At 44.0% G+C, this 25,331-nt stretch overlaps 1 protein-coding gene and 1 long non-coding RNA gene across 5 annotated transcripts in view; both read left to right on the forward strand.

Moving 5' to 3' along the window:
* RAB2A (RAB2A, member RAS oncogene family) overlaps positions 1-10,181 on the forward strand; it is a 46,130-nt gene extending 35,949 nt beyond the window's left edge. For both annotated transcript variants that reach the window (XM_065668332.1, XM_065668333.1), the window contains exons 8-9: positions 4,740-4,808; positions 7,188-10,181. In XM_065668332.1, the coding sequence (XP_065524404.1) occupies positions 4,740-4,808; positions 7,188-7,283 (165 nt within the window). In that variant the 3' untranslated portion in view covers positions 7,284-10,181. The remainder of the gene's footprint in view (positions 1-4,739; positions 4,809-7,187) is intronic.
* Positions 10,182-16,110: 5,929 nt separating this feature from the next.
* On the forward strand, positions 16,111-19,841 carry LOC136008701 (uncharacterized). 3 transcript variants are annotated; one of them, XR_010610200.1, is made up of 4 exons: positions 16,111-16,320; positions 17,709-17,840; positions 18,286-18,437; positions 19,471-19,841. It is a non-coding gene; the product is annotated as an uncharacterized LOC136008701 (long non-coding RNA). The 3 variants fall into 3 exon arrangements; XR_010610201.1 differs by lacking the exon at positions 16,111-16,320 and adding an exon at positions 16,840-17,136; XR_010610199.1 differs by lacking the exon at positions 16,111-16,320 and adding an exon at positions 16,841-17,349.
* Positions 19,842-25,331: the final 5,490 nt, after the last annotated feature.

Here is a 25,331-nt window from a genome sequence, read left to right on the forward strand (position 1 = left end):
GAGGTATCAGGAACTTACTCCCTTCTTGTGTCAGTTTTAGCAGTTACAGAATTCACACTTCCTGCTTTTGTCTCAAGGGTAGTAATCCAACATCACTTGTTTATTTTGTGTGATAAAATAGATGTGGGAGTTGATTTAATTCTACATTCCATGGTTTAGGACTTATTTATCTTAAATACGGCATACGTACTGTTTGGTAGTTGGGGTTTTGGTTTTTGGGTTGCTTGGGGCTTTTTTTGAAGTAAGCATTGTGAGACTTCTTGATTCTCATGTGTATATAATCTGGGAAACTCCTTATACAAATCTTCTAAGGTGATATTATACTGGTACATTGTGACTCAGAAATGTCCTTCGTTAGCTTCGCAGTAGTTGCAGATGTGACACAGCTACCAGATCACATCTTACAAGACTCGCTTTCCCACTTGTACATAATGTAATTTTCCACAGCAGGGTATTACTGTTATTTGAAAACCTAGGTATAGACTCATAGAACAGAATCATAGAATAGTTAGGGTTGGAAAGGACCTTAAGATCATCCAGTTCCAACCCCCCTGCATTGGGCAGGGACATCTCATACTGAACCATGTCACCCAAGGCTTCATTCAACCTGGACTTGAACACTGCCAGGGATGGAGCATTCACAACTTCCCTGGACAATCCATTCCAATCGCTCACCACCCTAACAGGAAAGAATTTCCTCCTTATATCCAATCTAAACTTCCCCTGTTTAAGTTTTAACCCATTACCCCTTGTCCTGTCACTACAGTCCCTGACAAAGAGTCCCTCCCCAGCATCCCTATAGGCCCCCTTCAGGTACTGGAAGGCTGCTATGAGGTCTCCACGCAGCCTTCTCTTCTCCAGGCTAAAAAGCCCCAACTTCCTCAGCCCGTCTTCATACGGGAGGTGCTCCAGTCCCCTGATCATCCTCGTGGCCCTCTTCTGGGCTTGTTCCAGCAGTTCCATGTCCTTTTTATGTTGAGGACACCAGAACTGCACACAATACTCCAGGTGAGGTCTCACAAGAGCAGAGTAGAGGGGCAGGATCACCTCCTTCGACCTGCTGGTCACACTCCTTTTGATGCAGCCCAGGATACGATTGGCTTTCTGGGCTGCGAGCACACACTGCCGGCTCATGTTCATTTTCTCATCGACCAGCACCCCCAAGTCCTTCTCTGCAGGGCCGCTCTGATTCTCTTCTTTGCCCAGTATGTCAGCGACGAAGATGTTAAACAAGACCAGTCCCAACACTGATCCCTGAGGGACACCACTCGTTACTGATCTCCAGCTGGACATTGAGCCATTGACCACAACTCTTTGTGTGTGGCCGTCCAACCAGTTCTTTATCCACCGAGTGGTCCATCCATCAAATTGATATCTCTCCAATTTAGAGAGAAGGATGTCGTGTGGGACAGTGTCGAACGCGTTGCACAAGTCCAGGTAGATGACATCAACTGCTTTACCCTTGTCCATCAGTTCTGTAGCCCCATCGTAGAAGGCCACCAAATTGGTCAGGCAGGATTTCCCCTTAGTGAAGCCATGCTGGCTGTCATCAAGCACCTTGTTGTAAACTTGTTATATTAAAAACAAATCACTGAGTAACTTGTATATGACCATTTTTAATGCTGTTGCACAAATACACTCAGTAATATCATACATAAAAACATCAGTAATTTGTGGTTTTATTTTGTTACATTTCCCCGCAGCTACATTGTTTCTTTAATTTTCCTGAAATCTAGAATGTTTGCAGTTGGAAGTCTAACATACTGGTTTTCAAAAGTCTTTCTTTTCCTTCTATGTGTAATGGAGATAATTATGTGCTATCTTTCCAACTTTCAGGTGAATGCATATAAATCCAGATTGAATCTGGTACTACCTCTCCTGGGGTGGTGAAATAAACCTGGGCCTGAGTTGATTTGGGGTGGAAGTGCTCAATATCTTTGTGTAGTGTTTTAGTAACAGCAGCATTGGGGGACTGCACAGTGCAACTGCAGTAGGCTTGGTAGGCAGCCAGCTGAGTTCATGGGGGCTTACTGGTCGAGGTCTTGTGTTGTGTGGAAGTGGCTAAACTGCACCTGGATACAAGTTGGCATGTGAAGTGCTACAGCTGTGTTCTTGCAGCCCCCTGCTCGTGGTCTAATAAATCCAAACTGGATTTGAGGGGAAACTGCTCTGTCTTTCTGTATCCATGGCTCAGCTAATCTGCAAATAGGATAAACTGCCCATAAATAATTGAGAGTTTATAGTATATACTGCATGTTCCAGATAAGAGTTAGAACATGCAGTATTAAAAGAGGTTTTTAGAAGTCGTCAATTATACAGAGTTCACCTTCTTGTCCTTGCTAATTGGGACACTAGCATGCAGTGCCAAAATCTGATGCGGTATTCTTAAAGCGAGTAGACTGCTGTTCTCAGTGAAGTTCTTAGGTGGTTATTTTGAGTCCACTTGTGCTTTGAAGCATAAGCTAACTTAAAATACATGGATTCAAGAAACAAGTGGAAGTCCCAAGGGATGTAAGTCTCTTTTTGTGGCTGGTTAATACTAACTTTTCAGAATCCATACCAACTGAAGAAAACATGAGGTAGACCTATTATGTGCTATATTCTTGTCAAACCATTGTTTTTGAATAGGAATTACTTTTATGTGACCCAGCGCAGCCTGGCATTTTGCCACACAGAATAAAAGTACGTGCTGTTTTAACACTAATACGCGGTGCACCAGAATCACTGATGGGAATGTGGTAGTCAGATTATGTCTTTTTGAGCCAACTGAAATGGTAAGCCTGAGATGAATGGAGTATTTGGATTTTTCAGATCAGTGGTTTCTTAGGCAATGTGTTTAATATTAAAATAGTCTTTACTGAAGTTAGTATTACTGTGGCGTTGCTTTGTACAGTACGTGTGTAGTAACTGTGTTGGGAGGGGGTGTTGACTGTTGCGTAATCACACTGTGTTTTACTGATTTTTCTTTTTTTCGTGAGGATAGAGGCATTCCTGAAGCGATCTGTTCCTGAGTGTAGCTTCCAGAAGATATTTTAGACTTGGCTATGTTAGTTTGGAGTGTGTTAAAATTCTAGTTTTGCTGGTCTAAAGTAATTCTTAGAGATCTAATAGAATTAATTTACAGGAGCCTGGGCGTACTTAGCCAGCATCGTCTAGAATTGTTAGAAGTGCCAATTGCTAAGTGCTTGTTTACATGAAGTTATCGTAACGCATTTTTAAGACTTGAAGTTCTGTTTAATGTCCCACTGAAGCAGAAGCAAGCATCCTCACAGATTCCAGCTGTGCAGATTTCCAAAGTTACTGACTTCTACCTTTCAGTAGGGTCATGTATGAGGCCATTACAATAATTGGTGTGTTATCAGAAACCAAGATAAGTTTGAGTTCTTTTCTTTACATTGAAAACTTCAATTTCTGAGGAATTTGAATCAATTCATAGTTGGCCAGAAGCCAGTTTTCCTCCTCAACTCTAACACGTGTTTGAAAAACGAACTCGCTTCCTAAGTGCCTTGTGAATCTGCAATGATTAATTCTTCTCATTATTTTGCTGCAAATTCTCATGACCCTCTGTGATGATTCGATCACCCACTTAGAGTTTATGCATATTCATATCTTTCCGCTCCTGATGCAGTCGTTCAGGTCTCCTTCACTGGCTGTGGTGTGTGCTTGGTGCAGTAATTGAGCTGCAGTAGATTGATTACTCTGGGGAGCTGTAAGGCCTTTAAAGGTGAAAACATATCAGTCCTGTTAATTAGGAAACAAAGCTCTGGTGGCAAGTTCAGCAGTCAAATGCTTCCAGTGTAGAAATGAAGAAAGGTATGATTTGTTCCTCTCCATGAACCCTGTTTACTTTTTTATATTTGAATTAGATCTGCATTTGCTGTAATGGGCTTGTGCACAAGATAGGCTATCTTGTGTGATTGCGTGGTGTTGGTATTTTAAAGCAAAAAGAACTGTATGCTTGATATTGATTGCAATTATTAGCTGCTGTTAATCACCTCTTAAATTATACATTATTTTAGGCATTACTTGACCTATAAAGTTAAATGAGAGATGAAGAATGGAATAATTGATTGTAAACTTTAACCAAAAACATTTATATCATTCACTTTCCCAGACCTGAATGTCAAAGTCCTTTCTCTGAATTAAAACAATAGATTTTTCAGAAATCATGGTAAAACCCAGGGCTCTCCTTTCTACTGTTAAGATGCCTATTGCCTATCATGTGCAAGATTAATTAAAGAGAATACGTTCTGAAAATTAGGTGAATATTAAATGATAGCATAAGGTTTCATCCAGCAGACAGCATCCTTACATCATCATTGTAAGTACCCTGTGGTTTTATGTTGCTAAGCATTCTAATCTAGAGTGGCCTATTACGAAGATATTAAGGGTAGGGGAAACCATCTGCCACACAAGCTATCCATAAGGGTCAGACATAAATAATTTAGAAGTAATTTATATATCTTAAAAACCACTTTTTCCCTGTAATTACTGGACAACAGATTGTAGAATACAGATGTTATGAAAATGCCACTGTTTTTCTAAACAGCGTGTGATCCATTGCTACTCCAGGGTAGGTTTTAGGATGCTGTTGTCATACCTGTTCCTGCTGAGGTCAGGAAGAAAAGTCTCGCTGGTACACCTGCACATGAGATTGGGTTTCAGTTAGTACATCTTGCACCAAAGGAGATCACATTCACTGTGTTTGTGGTTGTTTTTCTTTTTCCCCTCTGTTTTAGGCATTTATTAACACTGCAAAGGAGATCTATGAGAAAATCCAGGAAGGCGTTTTTGACATTAATAATGAGGTAAGTTTTAGTACTCTGAACACTTTTGGGTTTTTTTAAATGTACAGAATTCACTTTCACTGGAAGGCTGGACAGTAAAACGTTTGTCTGTTTCATTTGGATGCCGAATTGTCTGCTATTGTGATAAAAATGGATTAAAATAAGTGACCCTATCCATCCATGAAGCATCACAAAATAATATAAATCCCCAAAAGAGAAGAAAATCCACTTTCATCCACTTCTCCATATGGTGTCATCTGTTTTCAAAGATAATTTTCCACTATGTAAATGGGGGACCATGTTGATATGCCAGATGCACTCCATGAGCTGTCCAGTGTAGGGGAGGGATTGCTTTGAGAGTTACATAAAAGACTTTTGAAATGTTCCCGGTTTAGGTGGCTGGATTCTGTAGGGAATAAAAGATTAGCTGGTTTGCCTATGCACATTACTGAAATTACAGATTATCAGGGCCTCTCTTCACTTGTTTGGCGTGGGGGTGGGGAGGTGGAGCAAGGAGTACTTCTCTAATGCAAGAGGCTAGAAAGACCTCTAATGTTTTTCTTCAATGTTGATACCATGCTGTTGAAAACCTTGAGCAGTTAGGAGAGAGGTTCATGGCTGTAAAAAACATAAATTCCAATTCAGCAGTAGTAAACAGAAATATTAGGATTGTATAGATATGTTAGGATCATACAAGCTCTCTGCTAAGGTTCACATAAAAAACACACCACACAAAGTTTGTCAGTATGAAGTGTTCAGTCCTTCCTGATGCACAGAGGTTGTTTTCTTTTTATTCTGCATGTCCCTAAACGTTGTTGCTGAGGTGCTTAGTGAAACCACATGTGAAAATCTGCACCGCCACTCTCTGCTCTCTATCTGTTCTGTGAATAGGTGCATTCTCTGTCAGGGACTGAGTCCGACGCTTCTGTTAAGCATTACAGTCCTTGCAGAGTTGTTCAAAGAATAGTTGAGGGAGTTAGCAGGACTTAAATAGCTTCACCTCTTCCTGCTTAGTATACTGCAACAGCAGAAAACTTAAACTGTTAAAAGTATTGCTCTACGACTTCAGAGAGGAATTAATGAGTAACTTCAGTAGCATGCAAATTATTTGCGTTAGGAAACTTGTAGCTAAGATTTGAACAGTAATCCTTCAAAGACACTAACTTTGACTGGAAAATGTGTGTGTGTATGTGGTGTTTTGGTGAAACATTTTTTAAATTCAGTTCAGCAATGAAAACTTCAACATGTCCTCTGTTTTTCCTAAAGAAAATGCACTCAATAGTGGAATATAAATTGGACAGCAATCAGAGAGTCTGAAAAAGCATGCTCATTGTATCTGTCGAGTTTCATATAGTAGCTGACTGCTTTACTGTGCCTTATGGAGCTTTGATTGCAATATGCTGTCAAGAGCCAACAGTCCGTGCTACTGACTTGGCTTTATGCCAGGTCTGGCTCCTTGATTCCTCAAGAAGTTGCTATCAGCCCAGAGGGGGCAAAACCAATGAGCCATAGGGCATGCTTTTTATTAAAGAGGAGTCAAAGAGCGAAAAGAAACCACATCAGCTGCTGTCAATACTGAGCTAGTGCCAGAAACCCGAAGGCTACCACTGTTGCAGAACAACTGCCAAGCGCTATAAATCTGAGATTTACTGTGACGCAAAGTTTCCTTAAGAGCTTAATTTCTGAAGCTACTGTATTACTTTTCTCAAAGTGCTGTATTTTTAGGTAAAATCCACTTGAGGGAGTGAGGGTTAAGATATAAGTGTGATTTTGATGAATGAAAGAGCTACGCTGTGTGTGGGTTCTTGGCAAGTAGCCATGTCTTTCGGGATCATAGAAATTATTGATGACACAGAACACTCGTATGCCCTTAGCCTCTACAGCTGATTCAACACAGAAAGAAATGCTGTCTAGAGAGGAAAAGTTTTATATTAACCTATTAAACTAATGGAGGTTTTGGTGAAAGGGGAGAGGTTACACATTCCTAGTGAACGCTGTGTGTTTTTAAAGCCTTATTCCAACTAGTATTCAACGACAGTTTTGGCTCTGTGTTTTTGTGTTTGGAGTTTAAGCTGCGGAGTTTAACACAGACAAAATTTAAATGAGAAGGAAAGCATCTTCCTTTAAATTATATTCAATTGCTAAGCACATGTTGCTTAAAAAAATACAGATATATAAACTTAGCTGTATTTATTGCATATCTTTAGTTGTGGCTGTCCCATCCCTGGCAGTGTTCAAGGCAAGGCTGGATGGGGCTTTGAGCAACCTGGTCTAGTGGAAGGTGTCTCTGCCTATGGCAGGAGGGTCCCTTCCAACCCAAACCTTTCTGTGAAACTGTGAAGCTTTTCAAGCACATTAGTGTTCTGAAATAATTTCACTGTGTATTATACCTCATTTCAGGCAAACGGCATAAAAATCGGCCCTCAACATGCTGCTACCAATGCAACGCTTGCAGGCAATCAGGGAGGACAACAAGCTGGAGGAGGCTGCTGTTGAGCCCATTTTTACTTTCTAGCTGCCTGGATGGGGCCTACTAATTTGTTTGTTCACCCTTCCCTCCCCCCACCCCGCTCGCCTCCACTTCAGTTCAACTGAGACATGAAACTTGTAAGTTGGTTTCCTGTTGCAGAAGACTTTATCCTTCAAATTCTTGTATAACTTTGAATAAATGGTTAATGTTCACTTAAAGACAGATTTTGGAGATTGTATTCATATCTATTTACATTTGATTTCTAGGTCAATTGATGTGATTATTTTTGTTAAATGTTGTCTTGTGCCCTTGACTACGAACTGAATTGTATTAAACACTACAAAGTCATCTGAGTATTTTAATCAGTTTGTGTAGTTAGGTTTCCCACCTCCTGCGGTTACCTAATGTTTAATATTGTAGAGCTGTCCTCAAGTTTTTTGTCAATTTTCAAGGCTATAAAGAGAAGCGGAAGGACTCTTTTAATTCTGTATTTATCACTTTCTGTATATATAGTTTAATAACCTGCTTGGGTGTACTTGCCAAGCTAGAATTCTTTAATGCATTTGCATAAATTCTATACTACTTAGAGCTTGAAAACTACAGAAGCATCAATAGAAATTGCTTGGACGCTAAATTTTAAGCCTTTTTGACATTGTTAGCATGTTCATCCTCCCCCTTCATTATCCTGAAGTCCAAGAGAAATGCTTAATGTATATTACTAGAGGCTACATACGTGCTATTTTAATGCCAAATGTTTGCTGTTTGTCCACAATTTCCACAGCACCTCTTCAGAAATGGATTAGCTGTTTGCCTTAACAAATACTATAGGTAAAAACAGAGTATGAATGAAAAGTGGAGGAACAGTTGATAAATTTAAGAATGGCACAGTATAAAAAAAAAAAAAAAGGTTAATCTTTTCTTAATGTTTTTTTTCTTGTTACCACTTAATTTCTAGGTATATTTTTCATGAAGGACAGTTTTTTCAACCTAAATGTACAGTGGTTGTGTAAAGTTTTCTTTTAGTGGCAACTTGTAATCCTAAGTATATGGTAAGCATCTTGTCTATTGTGAAGAGGGTGTGAAAATAAAATCTGCCAGTTTGGAAATCTTGATGAAAATCAAACTTAGAAACGCTTTGGTAATTATTATGGTGGTGGTTGGGGGCAGGGGTATGTTTTGCCTCACATGAAAGCATTGCACCAGTGCAAAACAAAATCCTGTATTTAAGTGTTTATTTGTTAAAGTACAGAATATTCATGTCACTTTTCCGACAAATGAGGAAATGACTGAGTTTGCATCTTGTCTTACCTAAATAAATGGCAGCTGAAAGGGTGACACTAATGCTAGGCCATGGTTTATGTATCGGGTGGGGAAAAAGGGGACAGGACAGGCAAGAAATGACTGCAAAACTTTTGTCATACTGGACCAGTACTGACTGCAACCCAACCCTGGGGGATATGGATCCTCAGGCCATCCATTCTTTGTCAGAACTTTAATGCCAAAAGTGAATAAACTTCAGCCCCAACGGGTGTTAACATAGTGGTTCTGAGATTAAATCAAGTCTAAAAATCATGTGGAACCTTTTGTTTGTATCTGGGGGAAGGGACAACCAAAAAGTATTTATTGCTGACTTGAGCTCCTTCCTATGCATTTAGGAGCATTGTAAGCAATGCAATGTAATTGTTCTCAACTATTTAAACCTTATTCATTTTATGTACTTTCAATTGTTAACTGTTTATTATATGAAGTTTGCATCTATAAAACACTGTTTGATTTGAAGTATGAAAACTGTGTTGCATGACAGTAAAACCATGTGACTGAATTGCATCTCAGTGCTGGGGGAAAACTGGCTTGTTAGTACCTAGATCTTCACAAGAACGAGTACTTGGTTGAATTAACTGCTCAAAGAGTTTTTGCAACTGGCAGTCTTGCAGAACTCAAGTCGCTTGAGACGAGATGGGAGAAAGCCATTGAGCAGCCTCAGCTCCATTACAAATGGGAGGAAATGTCTCTTAGCTATAAAATTGTCCCCCTTAAGGGAGTAGAGGAGGGGAAGTTACACATTGTCCTGAGAAGAACATACTGTTTGAAGTGGTGATGATTTACAAAGCTAAAGCTTCTGACAGCCACTCAACTTCTGAAAGCATGGAAGATATGTAGACTTGACCAGGAATCTAGGACTATTGTAGCAGACCCATCAGTGCTTTTTTTTTTTGGGGGGGGGAGGGGGGTGGTGCTGGGGGGGAGTGGGTGAGGACCAGGGGGAATGTGCTGTGACTTACCACAGCCACATGTGCATATTGATTTCTGGTCCTGCTGGTTGGTCCTGGCTTACATGCCAGTCTTATACTGCATGTTATGTTAAGAATCTGGTACTCTCAAAGAGGAGCTAGAACAAAACTGAAGTTCCCTCACATTCTGGCTGGCTTTTTGTCTCAAGCTTTGCACACACATAATCCTTTTGTTGCCGACTAGAAATCTGTGGGGGGTTTTGTGGGTTTTTGAGACACACCCCACCCACCCCACCCCCCCACCCCCCCAATGCCATTTTATCCTATTAGAATTTGAAAATTGCATAGCACAGAACCTAGCCAGGAGGGTTTCTTTCTAGAGCATGTGCTTTGCAAGGTTGTGCTTTCACAAGTTTTGGTTTTACTTGTATGTGAGTGACTGATAACTTGCTGAGCTTTCATGTTTGAATTCCAGTTGGCTTTTACTGGTTGTATTTCCATAACCAAAGAATTAAAATGTTTAATTGTTCCCCAGCAATTTGTACAACTGTTAAATGTAATAATGTAAAACTCCTGATACTGGAAGAATTGTACCAAGATGCAGTGTCCCTGTACTCCCAGTTAAGCAAATGGTATAAACCATAGTTAACTTACAGAAAAGTAAATTTGGAGTCACAAATCCTCTAACCATGACCTAAGACTTGTGTCTCTTATTTCTACTTAAAATTAGAAGCTCTGAGAATTTTGGCAGTCGTTTAAAAAAGATTAATATTCCCCTTCAGTCTTGTACCTGTGTGTTTCTGTTGACTTCAGTCATTCTGATTTATTCTTGTACAAGATCTGGCTCTGCAGTGACTTAAGGTAAATAACTTCCAAAACAGTTACTGATAAGCTAAAATAACAGGAGAGGAGACTGGCTGAAGCCCTGGCAGGCAGCGAGCGCCCTGTTCCAGAGAGGTCTCCTTGTCCCTATGCTACACTTTGTGACGCTTGGTTCAGGGTGTTGTTGACTAGTTGAAGAACCTTCAACTGCAATAGCTATGTATTGTTGGGGTTAGAAGGGCAGAGATTAGTTTTAGGCTAAATGGCATACATTTAAGTTGGGAAAGGTATTTCTGCTTTAAGAGTTTACCGTGACTGGTAGAGCACTAAGTCTGTGCTTGTGAAGAGAGGAAAAGCTCTTACCAGGCTTGAGGTTACAGTTAAACTGAATCTGAGTGAAAAAAGGTGCATTAATATAACTTGGAAATATCAAAAGATTATACTGGACATTAAAAGTTTGTTTCTTAAAGTAATCATTCTAAGTCGGAGTCCCTGAACATGCATAGATTTTTCTCAGAGTTATTACCAGTAGAGTATTGCTTTTGTAAATGCTGATAACCGAGATGGTGATTCCTCTTTATGGACTATTCTTTTGACACTACTGATTGTCATGCAGCTTTCTTGGGTGTTTTGTTTGGTGTCTTTGGTTGGTTGTTGTTTTGGGGTTTTTGGGGGGGGGAGGAGAGGGGTGTTAGTTATTTGGGGTTTTGGGGGGTTTTTCTCCTCCTAAATTAAGTTTCTCTTGTGTATTATCTCCTTTTTGTCCAGTCTATTCTGGTACTCTTTCATTCAAACTGAATCCGGTGAGCAAAGTGCTGCTCTCCATCTCTATTGTTCCACATCTTTTACACCTACATGTAAGGGAGTTTGCCCAGCATGGGCCATTTGCTTTGGGGATGGAAGGATGGGGCATAGGAAGAGAGGGATGTACTGTGCCCCATCCCTGGAGGTTTTTAAGGACAGTCTGGATGGGGCTTTGGGCAACCTGGTCTAGTAGGAGGTGTCCCTGCTCATGGCAGGGGGGTTAGAACTAGATGATCTTAAAGTCCCTTCCAAACTACGCTCTGATCTTGCCGTGTGACACAAAAATCATGAGGGAGGGGAGGTATTGCCTGTGTTCTATTACTTGTTATACATGTGGTGGATATTGCTTTGCATGTGTGTGGGGATATAATTTGCCTATTCCTCTTCCGCTAGTGCATGGGAGGAGATACGGAAGAAGGGAGACTAACAGGTTTTATTTGGCTATCTTAAGAAACTTGTTTGCTGGTATCATACACGAGATTTGTATATACTTAACGCTCCTCCCCCTGGAATCTCTGAGTTTTCTTCTGCCACATTGCTGCAGTGTAACTTTAGCAGGACCCAGTGGTGATTTATTTTAATGTGGTACTGAAATCTCCATTTGTAAATAATCCAGACTGCTGCTGTGTAAGGAGCTGATGAAATGTCTTTACTGGGTCTGCTGCATATGAAAGAAACCACAACATTAGGCAATAAAAACTACTAACAGAATGTTACGAAACCAAGACCATGACAAAAATGCAGCATGTTGGGGATCTATCATTTTTATTCTTGGGACAGATTTTATTATTTTTGGAACTATTACAAGACATGTTAAATATTGTGGATGATAAGAGGAAACAGACTCTTGGCAAACATGAAAAACCAATTACAGCATATTACCCTATTCCCCTTCCAATAAAGGAGGGGCAAAGCTAAAAGTTTATTCTTTGCTTCTTAGCAGCTGGAGGAGGAGAGGAGGGGGGAAGTGTTCCTGCTAGAGGATTGGCTTGAAGACAGAGGTTGCTGCTGTAGCAGCCACACCGCGGGCAATCCAAGCTGGAGAAGACAAAACCAGCATGTGCTGCAGCCAGTTCTACCCCAGCCTAAAAAACTTTTGGCAGGGGAGTGCTGATTAAGGAAATATGCTATACTATCAGGTATATTCTGTTCAGAATATTCTGTTCACTTAAACCTTTCAACATTGTGTTTCACTGCAACCTTCAGAACTGCAAATCTCGCTGTTGTGGAGATAAGTATTTCCAAAAACTTGTTTGACCACTAAACTAGAACATGCGTCTGATACTCGGACACAGGATTTAACTGCTGCATCATGTGGCTTTATGTGATAGAGGTGAAATGAGGCATAGGGAAAATCTCAAAAGTTCATGTAGAATCCAGCCCACTACACTGTACATCTGTTTGAATTCCTATTCCAAATTTCACTTCTAAAATTGGCCATGGCAACATGAGCGTAGATGAATCAATGCATAAGCATATTTTGGGGTTCTTTTCCCCCCACAGCATTGTTCTGATTTTTAAAATTCCTTTTCTTGAAGAGTCAGAGGTATAAGTGTTTATATTGGGCAGAATCTTGGTGGGGGTCAGGACTGCAGTACATTTGGTGTGAATTATAGCAGGATCTAATTAGCCTTTCATACTTAAGCCCAGTACCATGTACTGAACTAGCTGGGAACTGATCATTTACTTTTCCTACACTTAGACATAGAAAAGTGGGAGGCAGGAGAATCCATGAGAGGACAGCTCAAAAGAGACCAAGGTACAATTCTCACAATTGTCATTACTGAGGTTGATGCCAACCTGATGAAGTTTAACCGTGCCAAGTGCAAGGTTCTACATCTGGGTTGGAGCAATCCCAGGCACAGTTACAGGTCGGACAGAGAAGAGATTCAGAGCAGCCCTGAGAAGAAGGACTTAGGGGTGTTGGTTGATGAGAAAATGAACATGAGCCGGTTTCACTGTGCGCTTGCAGCCCAGAAAGCCAACCATATCCTGGAGCATGACCAGCAGGTCAAAGGAGGTGATCCTGCCCTTCTACTCTGCTCTTGTGAGACCTCACCTGGAGTATTGTGTGCAGTTCTGGTGTCCTCAACATAGAAAGGACATGGAACTGTTGGAACAAGTCCAGAGAAGGGCCACGAGGATGATCAGGGCACTGGAGCACCTCCCGTATGAAGATAGGCTGAGGAAGTTGGGGCTGTTCAGCCTGGAGAAGAGAAGGCTGCATGGAGACCTCATAGCAGCCTTCCAGTATCTGAAGGGGGCCTATAGGGATGCTGGGGAGGGCCTCTTCATCAGGGACTGTAGTGACAGGACAACGGGTAATGGGTTAAAATTTAAACAGGGTAAGTTTAGATCAGATACAAAGAAGAAATTCTTTCCTGTTAGGGTGGTGAGGCACTGGAATCGGTTGCCCAGGGAGGTTGTGAATGCTCCACCCCTGGCAGTGTTCAAGGCCAGGTTGGATGAAGCCTTGGGTGGGATGGTTTAGTGTGAGGTGTCCCTGCCCATGGCAGGGGAGTTGGAACTGGATGATCTTAAGGTCCTTTCCAACCCTAACTTTTCTATGATTCCATGATCATAAATTTGTCAAAGTTAAAATAGTCAAGCAGATGGCATGTTTTCAGATTATAGGTTAGGAAAGCATTTTCAGATGCGGAAAATGTCTGCAATGTTACTTACAAGACAGTTACATAAGAAGGGTGCTCAGGAGGACAACCCATGCGGTTGCTTGTGATTGCCCATGAAGATGATGCAGGGAGAGGCTGTCAGTTTAACAAGCAGGACACAGCAGCAGAGTACCACCACTGGAGTAGCTGCTGCTGCTGCACAAGGACCCAAGCACTGGGCAGCTCTGATGGAGGAACCTTTGAATTTGGGCACCCTGTTGCTGTTGGCAACATGAAGACCAGAGTTGAGGCAGTGTCCAGGATCTGAGGACAGGTACGAGTGGTTTGTAGGAGCGGAGATGGGAACAGAAACAGCAGCAGAGGGCATGGGGAAAGTTAACATATCAAGTGCTGGCTTAAAAAATACCTGAATCCACATATGACCCATGTCTGGGATTATTGTGTACAAATGCAGTTGGAAGCAGATTTTTCTGTTTCTTCTACCACATTTTAATTCGTGAGGATGCCAGGACTTCATTCACGGATTGCTGGTTAGGTTCATGTCAAACGTGCTTAGGATGGAGAATATGGGAACAAAAGAAGTTCGTGTTTCTGGTGGCCTTCAGCATCAGTCCAGCCACCTCTGAGCAAAGTGTGACCCACTCCCCTGAGCTCTCCGATCCCTCACAAAGATCTGTGGGCCATCAGTGGGGTACAGAAATCCAGCAAGCAGGCTGTGTGGATTCTCCCTGTTTGGTGTTGGTCAACCCTCATCTCCCAAGCCAAACATTCCTGCACGGCAACTAAAACGCTTTTGGTGTCTTCCATAGCTACTGATGCGAAGCAGAAATGGAATCTGTGAAGTATGTGCAGTACTGTAATCGTGTCCAATGGTTTTGTATAAAGCCATGTAACCTCAGAGGCAAGGGCACCCCTACCACTGAAGAAAGTCACAGCACTGACCACTGTGCATCATAAACTAATACTTTGGTATTTTCTCTGGATTCCAATCCAAGTTCAGTTGTATTTTCTTTCCAGTTTTCAGAGCTCTGTGTCTTGTTTCTTATACGTTTATTCACATTTTCTGTACTTTGCTTCTCTTCCATTTCGTTACTTCTCCCACCTTTTCCTGTCCTCCTTGGAGTTTTGGGAGTGGGTGACTGTTTAGGGGGAATGATTCAAGAAAGGGAGTGGCATATTTACAGTCTTTGTTCTTCTGAAAGAGAAACTTCAGCTTGCCTGCTCTGGAGGAAGTGATGTTTGCTTGTAACACTGCTGCTATATGAACTTAACATGGTTATAGACCCACCTGTTTACCTCTGTTGAGGAGCTGGGAGGAGTGTAAGAGCCATGAAGACACTTATCCAGCTGTGCCTCATGGACACTACCCCAACAGCTGGATAACCACAGCTGGTGGTAGGAACCCCCAGACACAAAGCATTTGGTAAGGCTGTTCCTCCATACTGACAGGCCACCATGGAGGCCACAAAATCCCCTCTCCTGGGTCACCCACTAGCAGTAGAAGGCTTCAGTACAATCACAGGAGATAAATGCAGTTGCCTATTATCAACTTTTCTGGCCAAGCACCCTCTAAGGGGTGGGGTTTTGTTTCTTTTGGGGCTTTATAGAATCATAGAATAGTTAGGGTTGGAAAGGACCTCAAGATCATCTAGTTCCAACCCCCCTGCCATGGGCAGGGACACCTCACACTAAACCATGCCACGCAAGGCTTTGTCCAACCTGGCCTTGAACACTGCCAGGGATGGAGCACTCACAACCTCCCTGGGCAACCCATTCCAGTGCCTCACCACCCTTACAGTAAAGAATTTCTTCCTTATATCCAATCTAAACCTCCCCTGTTTTTTGAGCATATATGTAATTTCATTCCATCCTATTACCTTTCCAGTTTAATTCGACTGCTATGCAAGGCAAAAGCAGTTTTCCTTCAATGCCAGATGAGCTCTTAAGTTCTGAAGTCGTTGAGTTATGGTTGCTCACCGAAAGTGAAAGAGATTTGTTCAGCTTTGCAGTAGAGGAGAAGCTGCTACTGGAACTACTGCTTCATGAGCCAAGCAGTGAGCTTGCTTCCTCCAGGAAGGAGACCTCTCCCATTATCTGGGCGCAGCGAGCCAGTCTGTTAGAGCTGTCTCCTTTTCCTGCTCCCCAAGGACAGACGGAGGTGTCTCTTTGAGGTACACAGAGCAGCAATATGCATGCTCCCCAGGCTTATCAACCACTATCAGCTGGGATCTGCTGTTTGCTCCAGACTCCACCTTCGCTTGGAAAGTGCTTGCAGTTCCATGAGGTAATTCTTCCTCCCGGCGCAGTGGCTTGTTACCTCGACCATGTGCTCCTACCATAAGGCAAGACGGAAAGAAGCCTTCCCGTTTCCATAGCTTCCTCTTTCTCCACCCTACTGCTGTGCTCCGCGTGTTCTCGTTCCTGCCATCCCAGGGGCGGGCGGGCAGGAAGCGCTAACCACCACACGCCGAGCAGATCCATCGTCCTCCCACCCCCCGAGCCGCCTGACCAACCGTCCCGCTTGGGCCTGCCCGGCCAGCAGGGCCCGCCTGGGCCGAGCCACCGCCGGTTGTGAGGTAAAACCTGCCCGGTTGGCCCCGAGCCCCCCGCGGCCGCTGTAAATCCGCGTTATTCTGATTTAGCTCGGGTTGATTGGGAGCAGGTCCTGGCTAACGTACCATAAACACCTATTAAACCGAAATAAATACGCCTACGGGGGACTGAAGTTAAACGGGCGCAGCTCTGCTGCGCGGCGCAGCCGGCAGCGGGCCCCGCACACCGAGGCCCCGACCGAGCGCAGCGCGCAGGCAACCGGCGGCCGGAGCAGCGGCGCTCCGGGCTGCGCCACCGCGGGGCGAGGGGGGCGGGCGGCGGCACCCATTGGCCGGTTGCCGCGCCCAATCACCGCTGCCGGGCTCTCCCTCCCCTGACGGCGGCTGCCCGGCCGCCGTGACGCGCGCGGGGAGGGCTGGCAGGGCCGGGTTTCCCCGGGGGGGCCGCGCCGTGCCGGTGGCTCCCGTCAGCCCTGGGGGATGATGGGGGATTGGCCCGGGGGCCGGGACCGCCGCTTAAGCGCGGCCGTCGCCACGGCAACCACCGTCCCGTGGGGTCGGGGGGTGGCGGTTGCTGGGCCCGCCCGGGGAGGCGGCTGTCACCGGCTGCTCGCCCTTCCCCGCTGCCCGCGTGCTGCCGCAGCCCCGGGCGCCAGCTCGAGCACCGTCGGGGGTCCGGGGCTGGCGGTGGCGGCTGCTGGGAGCTGGGCTGAGGGAGCCGGTGCTGGGGTCCCTCCCCATCTCGGCCCAGAGCACCGCCGTGCGTGCGCGGCGTCAGGCAGAAGCGGCCGACCCGGTGCCCTGAGGAAACGGGTCCAACGCACAGCGGCCCGTGCTGAGGTGACCGCGGCTCCAGGGCGCAGGCCACCAAAGGAGGTTAAACCTTCCAAGGAGGGGTTTGGGAAGGGGCAGGAAGCCAGGCCAGCACTTTGCACGCGGATTCCCTCCCCAGCGTTACAATAGCCGTGGCAGCTGTTGGTGTATTTAAGCCCGGCCACCTCTCCAGGACATCCGGGGACCGCCCTTCTCGTTGTGTTTGCCTCGCCGGCAGCGGTGAGCGTTCTCCCGTCACTACACGGGTGTGGGGCCGCGCTGTTGCGTGAGTGCAGCGAGATGGGGGCGAGTGAAGTTGCCCCTGTGACATGGGGCTCTGGTGGTCACCCAAGGGCAGCTCAGCCTCTTTCCTCCACCCCGAACCTGCTAGAGCCCATCCCAGAGCCCCTCCTCTGACCCAGCTCCACCTGAAGCAGCACTGACCTGTATGTACCTACCCTGTTCTGTGACTTATTTACAATAAAGACCCAATATAGACATTACGCTTGGAAAAATCAAACTTTGGGGGTTTAACATAACTGCATATTATTATTTATAATGCTATCTCCAAAATAATTTTAACTTCTTATGTTATAAAGCTATCGCAGTGGAGGAAAACCCCTTTTAGTTTTGTAAACACAGCACTGCACCAGCTACTAAGAAGAAGAAAAATGTTACAGCTGAACCCAGGCCAGTTTGGCAAAATGAAGGTGAAAAACGAAGTAGTGGAGGTAAATATTTTGATCGTTAAGTGGTTAAGGAATTAAACTTTTACGTCTGTAAAGTTTTTCACAACATCAGCAACAAGCAAATAATTTTACTGTCGCCTGTTTTACCTATGAATGCAGCAAGAATCTATTGGATTTATACTTCCGTACATGCCTTCTGTACTGATACCAGCTTCAGTTTTGGTATAAACTAGATTGGCCTCATCTAAAGAAAAACCAACATAGAGCAATTGCAAATTCCCCATAAAATCAACTTCAGTTAATGAAAAATCTTCCATGGATGATTCCATACTAAATGCCATGCTTATGCAGTAAATTTTCATTTTACAAAGATGAAATAACGTTTTCTTTTTGCTCTAAGTCTTAATGAAGTGCTTGAAAGTTGACATTGGGCATAGTTGGTATTTGCCTGGATGACAACTTCAGTTTCCCTTTGCTTTTTGGACAGATGGAACATACCACAGGCATGCCTGGACATTCTCGAGCAGCTCATCATTGAGGAGGCAGCTAACTAAACTGTAAGCTCAAAGTGAAACCATTTCAACGCACAAGGATGAACACCTCTTCTCCTTTTTCACCCTCCTGACATCCCTAGTTTAGGTGGGTTTAAATAAATGGAGAAACACATTGTCATGTGTGCAGTGCATACTTTTGGGTGCACACTAATGGTATGTATACACAGAAATGCTGTTTAATAGAAAGACAAGCAGCATCTGAAAAGCACATAAGCCTAATTGATTCCAGGCACAACTGGCCTGGATTTTGTTTCCTCTTATTCCAACTTTCTGACCTTGTAAAAATTATCTTGATTGTGTTATACTAAAACAAGGCCATGATCTTGCAAAAACTACCATGTGTGCTAGTGCTGAGCAGTACCCAGTGAAGCACAGTGCGTGGAACAAATGTCAACAGCGTTAGGCCTCAAGTTCGTTTGTTTGTTTTCCTTTGCTTATATCTAATCATGGTGAAGCAATAGTCTCACTTCTGCTAAAAGCTGAATCTGGGGTTTCGTTGTTAAAGGAGTTGAAAAACGTGTAGTAAAACTTGCGATTTGCAGTGAATCATAATGGGTTTTAAGTTCTTACAGCAGTTTAAGCTGCTGGGATTTTATGGCATTTAGGCAAGGGGGAAAACCAGTGAGGGTTTAAGGATATACATTGCCTTTAATTTTTTCAGTACTTTAGCGTGTGTGTCTGTGTGTGTGTGTAGTGGTATCTTTGTTTTTCAGAAGATTGCTTCTAGGGACTGGGGCTTCTAGGGATTGGTAGGAAAGCTGAAGGACTTACTGGCTTTGATGATAACCCTCATGATACCGTTGTGCCTTTGTATAAACATGTGAAAAAAAAAACCCAGCCTAGGACAGCCTCAAATGTTGGATATGATGCAGGTTTGGGCACTGGAGAACTTGTGAGTATAATTATATTTTCTGCTTGACAGAAATCCAAGGCCCAAGTACAGTGACCCTTTTATTGCAATAACTGCTGCTTCTGCTCCTTCTATTTGGGACTCTGCAGCTTGCTGGCCTTAAATCTCTGTGAAGAGCTGTGAAAGAAAACTGTCTCTCCAGCATGGTGAACTGAACAGATGATCCCTCTATTTCTCCAAAGGCTCTCCTTTTGGTTTTGTTTTTCAGGATCAAGAATAAACTATGCATTTGTGCCTTTGTCAGCAAGGCTCCCATGGGGCAATCCTCGTAAGCACTGGTAGCAAGGAGGCTTATAAAAAGCAGCTCCAGGTGGAAGTGGGTCTTTTCCTGCTCCTCGCTCCATCCTGCTGCAATTCCCATTCATCCAGGCCAAGAGAACTGCCTGCCTTTCAGACTGAGCTGCACATAAAAGAGAGTTGTGGTCACTTGAACCAGGTATTAGACTATCTACCTTTAATTACGTTGAATCACTGATGTTCTGGGGAGTTTCCTTGCATATGGTATAGGAGGTCAACTTAACAGTGGTCATTCAACAGCAAATGTAACTTAAAAAAAATAAAGCCTGCCTCTAAAGAAAACGAGCAGCTTTGATGCATCTTTAAACTTGGTTTTGAAGAAGTTGGTGTTAATACAGCTGCCATCATGTTGAGGCTTTTTAGCTCCCCTGTCAGCATTTCATATTTCCCTACAGAATGCAGAGTGAATGTGGTGTGTGGTGTATTATTTATTACATAAAAAACCTGACAGCATGTGCAGTGTTGTGTCTCAAAAGTCATGTTGGAAACCTACTACACCACAGATTAAACAGTGAATATTAGTGCTAACGCTGCATCTGTTGTCTTTATCTTCTAGCAACTGTTTTACAACTTTTCTGTTAAGTTGCAGACAAACCCTGCCGCCTTAGAAGCTGATACGATCTGTGCTCTCAGTGCAAAAAATACAGCATGTCCTGGCTTGTGTTTTTTAAGAGAGAAAACAATTGGTTAATTGTTTAAAAGTTGTGCCATTCAGTGCAGCACTACTGAAGTGAGCAGCCTAAGAAGTATGACCCATGGCGTTAGGGATGCAGCGCACATCCCCTCCCTCCTCTGCAACTAGGGGGTGAGGACAGCAGGTCTTCCTGCCTGAACTGAACAAGTGAGTTCTGTTCCTCTGCCAAGAATGTACAAGTAAGTACAGTGATTGTGTAAGTTACTTGTAATACCCAAAGTATAAACAAACTTGTGCATAGGAAAGGTGAGTTTCTGGCAGGTATTCCACTGGAGTTACCTCAGCACTGCAGAGCTGAGGTGTTCATTTTTAAGGATAGGACAAATTTTAGTTACCTGCACAAGACAGGAGCAGAAATGGTGCAGAGTGGAGGGATACAAAACGAGGGGTCTGCTGCTGCTGCTGGTGATGGTGCTTTTAACACTGGCCTGCGGCTCTAGGTTTACTTCTTTATGACTGGCATTCAGTGGTATTCAACACCTCTACTTTCAAATCGATACAGGCCAACAACAAATACTTGTCAGCACGAATGACAAGTACGCAGCATCTCGGAGAATCGGATCTAACATGTCTGCTCTGAATATATACACATGAAGTACGGTGTTCCTCGATCTCTGAGTTCCTACTATCAGAGTACCTTTTGTTAAATTAATTTTTTAATTCAGTTATTTGTAAGGTTCAGTTCCTAGTGCATTGTTTTAAATACCTGGATGATCAAATTCTACTTAGCCAGGCAGTTGTGTCTTTACTTGCACAAGTGAAGTACTGCACAAGGGATATACGTTTGGCTGGCTTGTGAGAAACTGGAAAGACCATACAAGTAAATTTAAGTACTCACATGCTTGCTGAATGTGTTTCACACTTTTCGAATGTCCCAGGCTCCACAATAATTAATGCAGGCTGCAGTGGGAGTACATTCTCTTTTTCTGCTGTATTATGCTGTTTCCATAACAGAGTATTGATTCATACTCAGACTCGTGGCCCATCTCTTTAAATGTTCTGTGCCAGTGAAATCCAGACCACAGCTGACAACTTCGCTACTCTGTCGCAGCAGCAGTTTTCCATGAGCTTTAAGCTTAACTGTGTATGAGGCTGTTTTCTTAGGGGTGGATCTGAAATAGTGGAAGGAGCAATTTATTTTATTCTCTCTATAAGCATACAGTGATTTAGTGTTTGTCCCTCTGTCCTTCTGAAACCAAATTTTCCACACATGCCCTTTTGAAAAAGTAAAAACATGCAAAAATGAAAACAATAACCAGTTTCTTGGAGAAATCAAGGTAGATGGTTAGAGGGAGTTTGTAGAGAATCACTAACAAAATAGCAATGAACAATGTAATGCTTTTGCAAAATGCAATGCTCTCTTAGGATTTATCAATAGGTGGCATATGTAAGTCATAGAGAAAGATGTGAGGATGACTCCAGTAAGTGCCGGTGAGGCCTCAACTAGAGTATTGCCTTTGGTTTCATGTTCTGTGCTGAAGAATTAAGCACAGGACAAGGCAAGATAAAATAAGAGATGTAAAATATAAAAGGAAATGGTAAAGGGCGGGAGGATGTTGAATTTCTAGAGGGGAATTGCATACATTTTCCAATGTGTAAAAGGTTAGAGAGGTTTGATCAACTTTTTGAATGCTGGGGGAAAGATGAGATCTGTACAGAGGTAAAATGTCTCAGAACAGCTGTTAGGAGGGTGGGAGGATGATTTAAGTTGGGTATTAGGAGAGGAGGGGGAGATGCAACCGCAGTAACTTTTAAATCATTACAGTGAAATACCAGAACAAGCTACTTAGGAAGTTTGGGTATCTGCTTCATGGAGGGTTTCTAAGAACAGGTTAGACAAACATCTGTTGGGGATTGTCTGGGGCTACTTTATCCCATCTGCGTGTGGCCAGGGGGGGGACCAGATGGTCTCTTCAGATCCCTCTCAGTCCTCTTCCTAGAAGTTTACCAAGCAGGGAGGGGAGTGGACCTGAGTTTAATGAAAAAGCGGTATCATCCTATTAGTTGATCCTCCTTCAGAGTAGAAAAAGAATCTGAGAAACCACATCTAACTTAACTATATAAATAAATGTGGGGTTTTTTTTAAATTGTTATTGACTTCCAATTTTATGAAGCATTTACCAAAAAATACATGGAAAAGTGATAAAACTGAACATATTTAAGGTGTTCCTTACTTCATTTGTAGTGTGACAGTCTCAAGAAACAATTGTAAATGCAGTTTTTTCTTGGTGAACGTAAGTAGAATAATAAATTTGTAAGTACTTTTCAAGGGTATGATAAATGTGTGTTTGGCCATGGGTTTTAAATGGCCTCCCAAGTAACGACAGCATGCGTAGGTATAGCTGGGAATGTCGCACCTGGGTGCTCCTTGCATGTGCAAACCCAGGAAGTAACTGTGACAAGTCCCTCTTGCTCCCCAGTCCACAGAAGGAACAAGTTATTCAGCACCTGCTCTGACAAATCTGTCTGGAAGGACAGCTGAATAGAAACGTGAAAGTCAGCATTGGCAGGTGAACTCGGTGACTGCAGTGGTGCTTACCTCCCTGCCTCCTTCCTTCCCTCCCTCCCTCCCTCCCTGCCTGCCTGCCTCCCCCGGGCTGCGTGTTAGGAAGTTCCAGTGAAATATAGCTGCTGTGGAAAGTCCGGCTCAGAGCGAGCGAGGAGGAGACGTGACCTCTCGGCTGCGAGTCAGATCCAATTTTACAGGCAGCTCTGAGTCAGGGTGGAGCCTGTGAACTGAACTTTGTGTTTAAGAAGGAAGTGATGTTGGTGGCAGCTTGTGTTGCTAAGCAGATGAGTTGCTGTATTTTTATGTCAGCTGACAGTTTCGCTGGGTGTGTGACTTCATTCTTAGATACAGTCAGTGCCTTCCATTTATTAAGGACAAAGGTCAGAAATTGTCAGTGCTGCGATAGCTGTGTCTCTCCATATAAGAAGAGGTATGTTCTACTGAGCCGTCAAAGATGGAAACGGGACTCCTTAATGCTGCTTCTGCACGGTGAAAACAAAACGAACCGTGAGCCTGTCAGTTCATGTCATGGTCCGAAAGTGAACGTCCTCGTGAGTGGGGATGTTGTGGAGTAGGTCAGTCCTGTGGTGTTACTCCGTTTTTATAGGAGCTCACTGCTGTTCCCCATTAAAGAGGCAGCCCATCTAACCCAGTGTCTCATCTCCAGCAGTAATGGGAACTGGTGGCTGAGAAGACCAGTCAGGCACTGGCCTGTTAAATGGGAGTATAGGTGGAAAGCTATGCAATCCCTTGTACTGCAGTAATCTAAGCAGCGAGTCTGGGAAGGAGAGCGAGTTGTTTACCACCTCTGTGCCGCTGGCACTGCAGCGGGTGCTGCCTTCCAGCAGTCCAGATCATCACCGGGAACTGGCAGTACCCAGGCAGCAGCTCCGGGAGACTTGAAGGGGAAAGTGCAGGTTTGGAGCACCTGCCCACAGCTCTATGTGTGCCCACACAGTCACAATGTGCTGTCTCAGGTGCCTTTTCCACCCATTACCCCCTCAAAGTCTTTAGTTATGTCCTTAAGGTAGCCTTGAGAGAGCAATGTGGTGTTATCCTTGTTCTAGGGGAGCTTACTGTGTCAGAAAACTTCCACAGAAGGGAACGAATTCTGGGAGCAGTATCAATTCTTGCTACTGTTGTTGTGTTCCCAGGGATGAGGCAGTGGGGAAGGCTGATGTCCCTCTGACAGCTTTGCCCCGGTAAGGCCTGGCGGGTGAGTGGTGCTTGGGCACGAGCTGTTGGGGCTTGCTGCCCCTCTGCTTTTCTAGTTCAGTTCCTCCATTAAGGAGCTCCCTGCCACAGAAGTGCCTGTTTGGGCCAGTTCCAGCTTTTGTCACTCCGGCTGGCATGAGTTTCAAAACGAAAACCCACAACATAACTCCCCACACAAGCGTCTACCCTGGCTTGCCCTCCGTTCCCTTAGCTTGCTGGTGCCACAGGGTGGCTCCTTGCAGCACTTGTATTTCTACTGCTTTTAGTTTTCCAGCTGAAATCGTTAAGGTTTTTCGCTCTGATACGAGTCTGCTGCTTCCTGGAACTAACCAAAATCCACGTGCTCTCGGTATTTCAGCATGATGTGCTCTGAAAAAGGGATTTCTTCTGAGAAAGGAATACTGTTTTTTTCTTTAGCATGTGGCACACAGTTATTGCCAGTGCCCTTTCGGCCACTGCACCCCCCACCCCAGTCTCCTGTGCTTCCACTGCTGCCTAATTTTTGAGAAGCTTTGAGTAAAAGTTTCACTTGTGAAAGAAAAAGAAACCATTTGTTTTTTTCTCTTCACTCGGCTGCAGCAATGTTCACAGATTAATAAAACGTGAGTGTGTGTCAGGGTTGTGGGATTTCAGAGCTACTTCCCACCAATCATGGGGCAAAGCATGACACCTTAGCTCATCTGAGGCTGCGAATCGGCACCCTGAATACCAAGCCTGAAGCGCTCAGAGGACAGCTACTCCAAGCACAAGCTCGGGCTCCTGGTACAGTTTCACATCTCTCCTTGCACAAGAAGAAGTAAAAGGAAGGCTGTGAAGATGAGAAGTTGTTGAGGTTTAGGTACATCTGTACAGAATTTCCTTGGGAGCCGCAAGCTCCTTCATCAAAGCCAAAAGCCCTTGGAAGAAGCCAGCTGGAGTATATGGCACAAGCACAAGTACTTCCTGTCGGAACTGAAGCAGGGTTTGGACCGAGCAGGTGTAGAAGCAGATGTATTTAACAGAGCTTTCCTCAAGCAGGGTGGGTTGCTCTGAGCTCTCTGTGCATAGCCCTCAGCATTATCAGCTCTCAAACAAGCTGAATACCTGGACCAGCTTGTTGGAAAGGCATGGACTGCTGGGGCCTTGTGGCCTGAAGGTCTTAGGGCACATGGCTTGCATGGGGTGTCTCCAAAGTGACAACGCCTAGACCTTAAGATCACATTTCACTATACGGGCCTGTTAAAACACATGCTGGTTCTTCAAAGTCTTCTGAATAAATAACCCCCCTTTGTCTTTCCATGTGATACTACATCGTTTGCATTTTGTAATACTGGTGGTTTAAAACAGATGTAAATGCTGCTCAGTAATCTGTGCT

This window comes from Lathamus discolor, chromosome 2 (genome assembly GCF_037157495.1).
Source record: "Lathamus discolor isolate bLatDis1 chromosome 2, bLatDis1.hap1, whole genome shotgun sequence".
In the NCBI taxonomy this organism is placed as follows: Eukaryota; Metazoa; Chordata; class Aves; order Psittaciformes; family Psittacidae; genus Lathamus; species Lathamus discolor.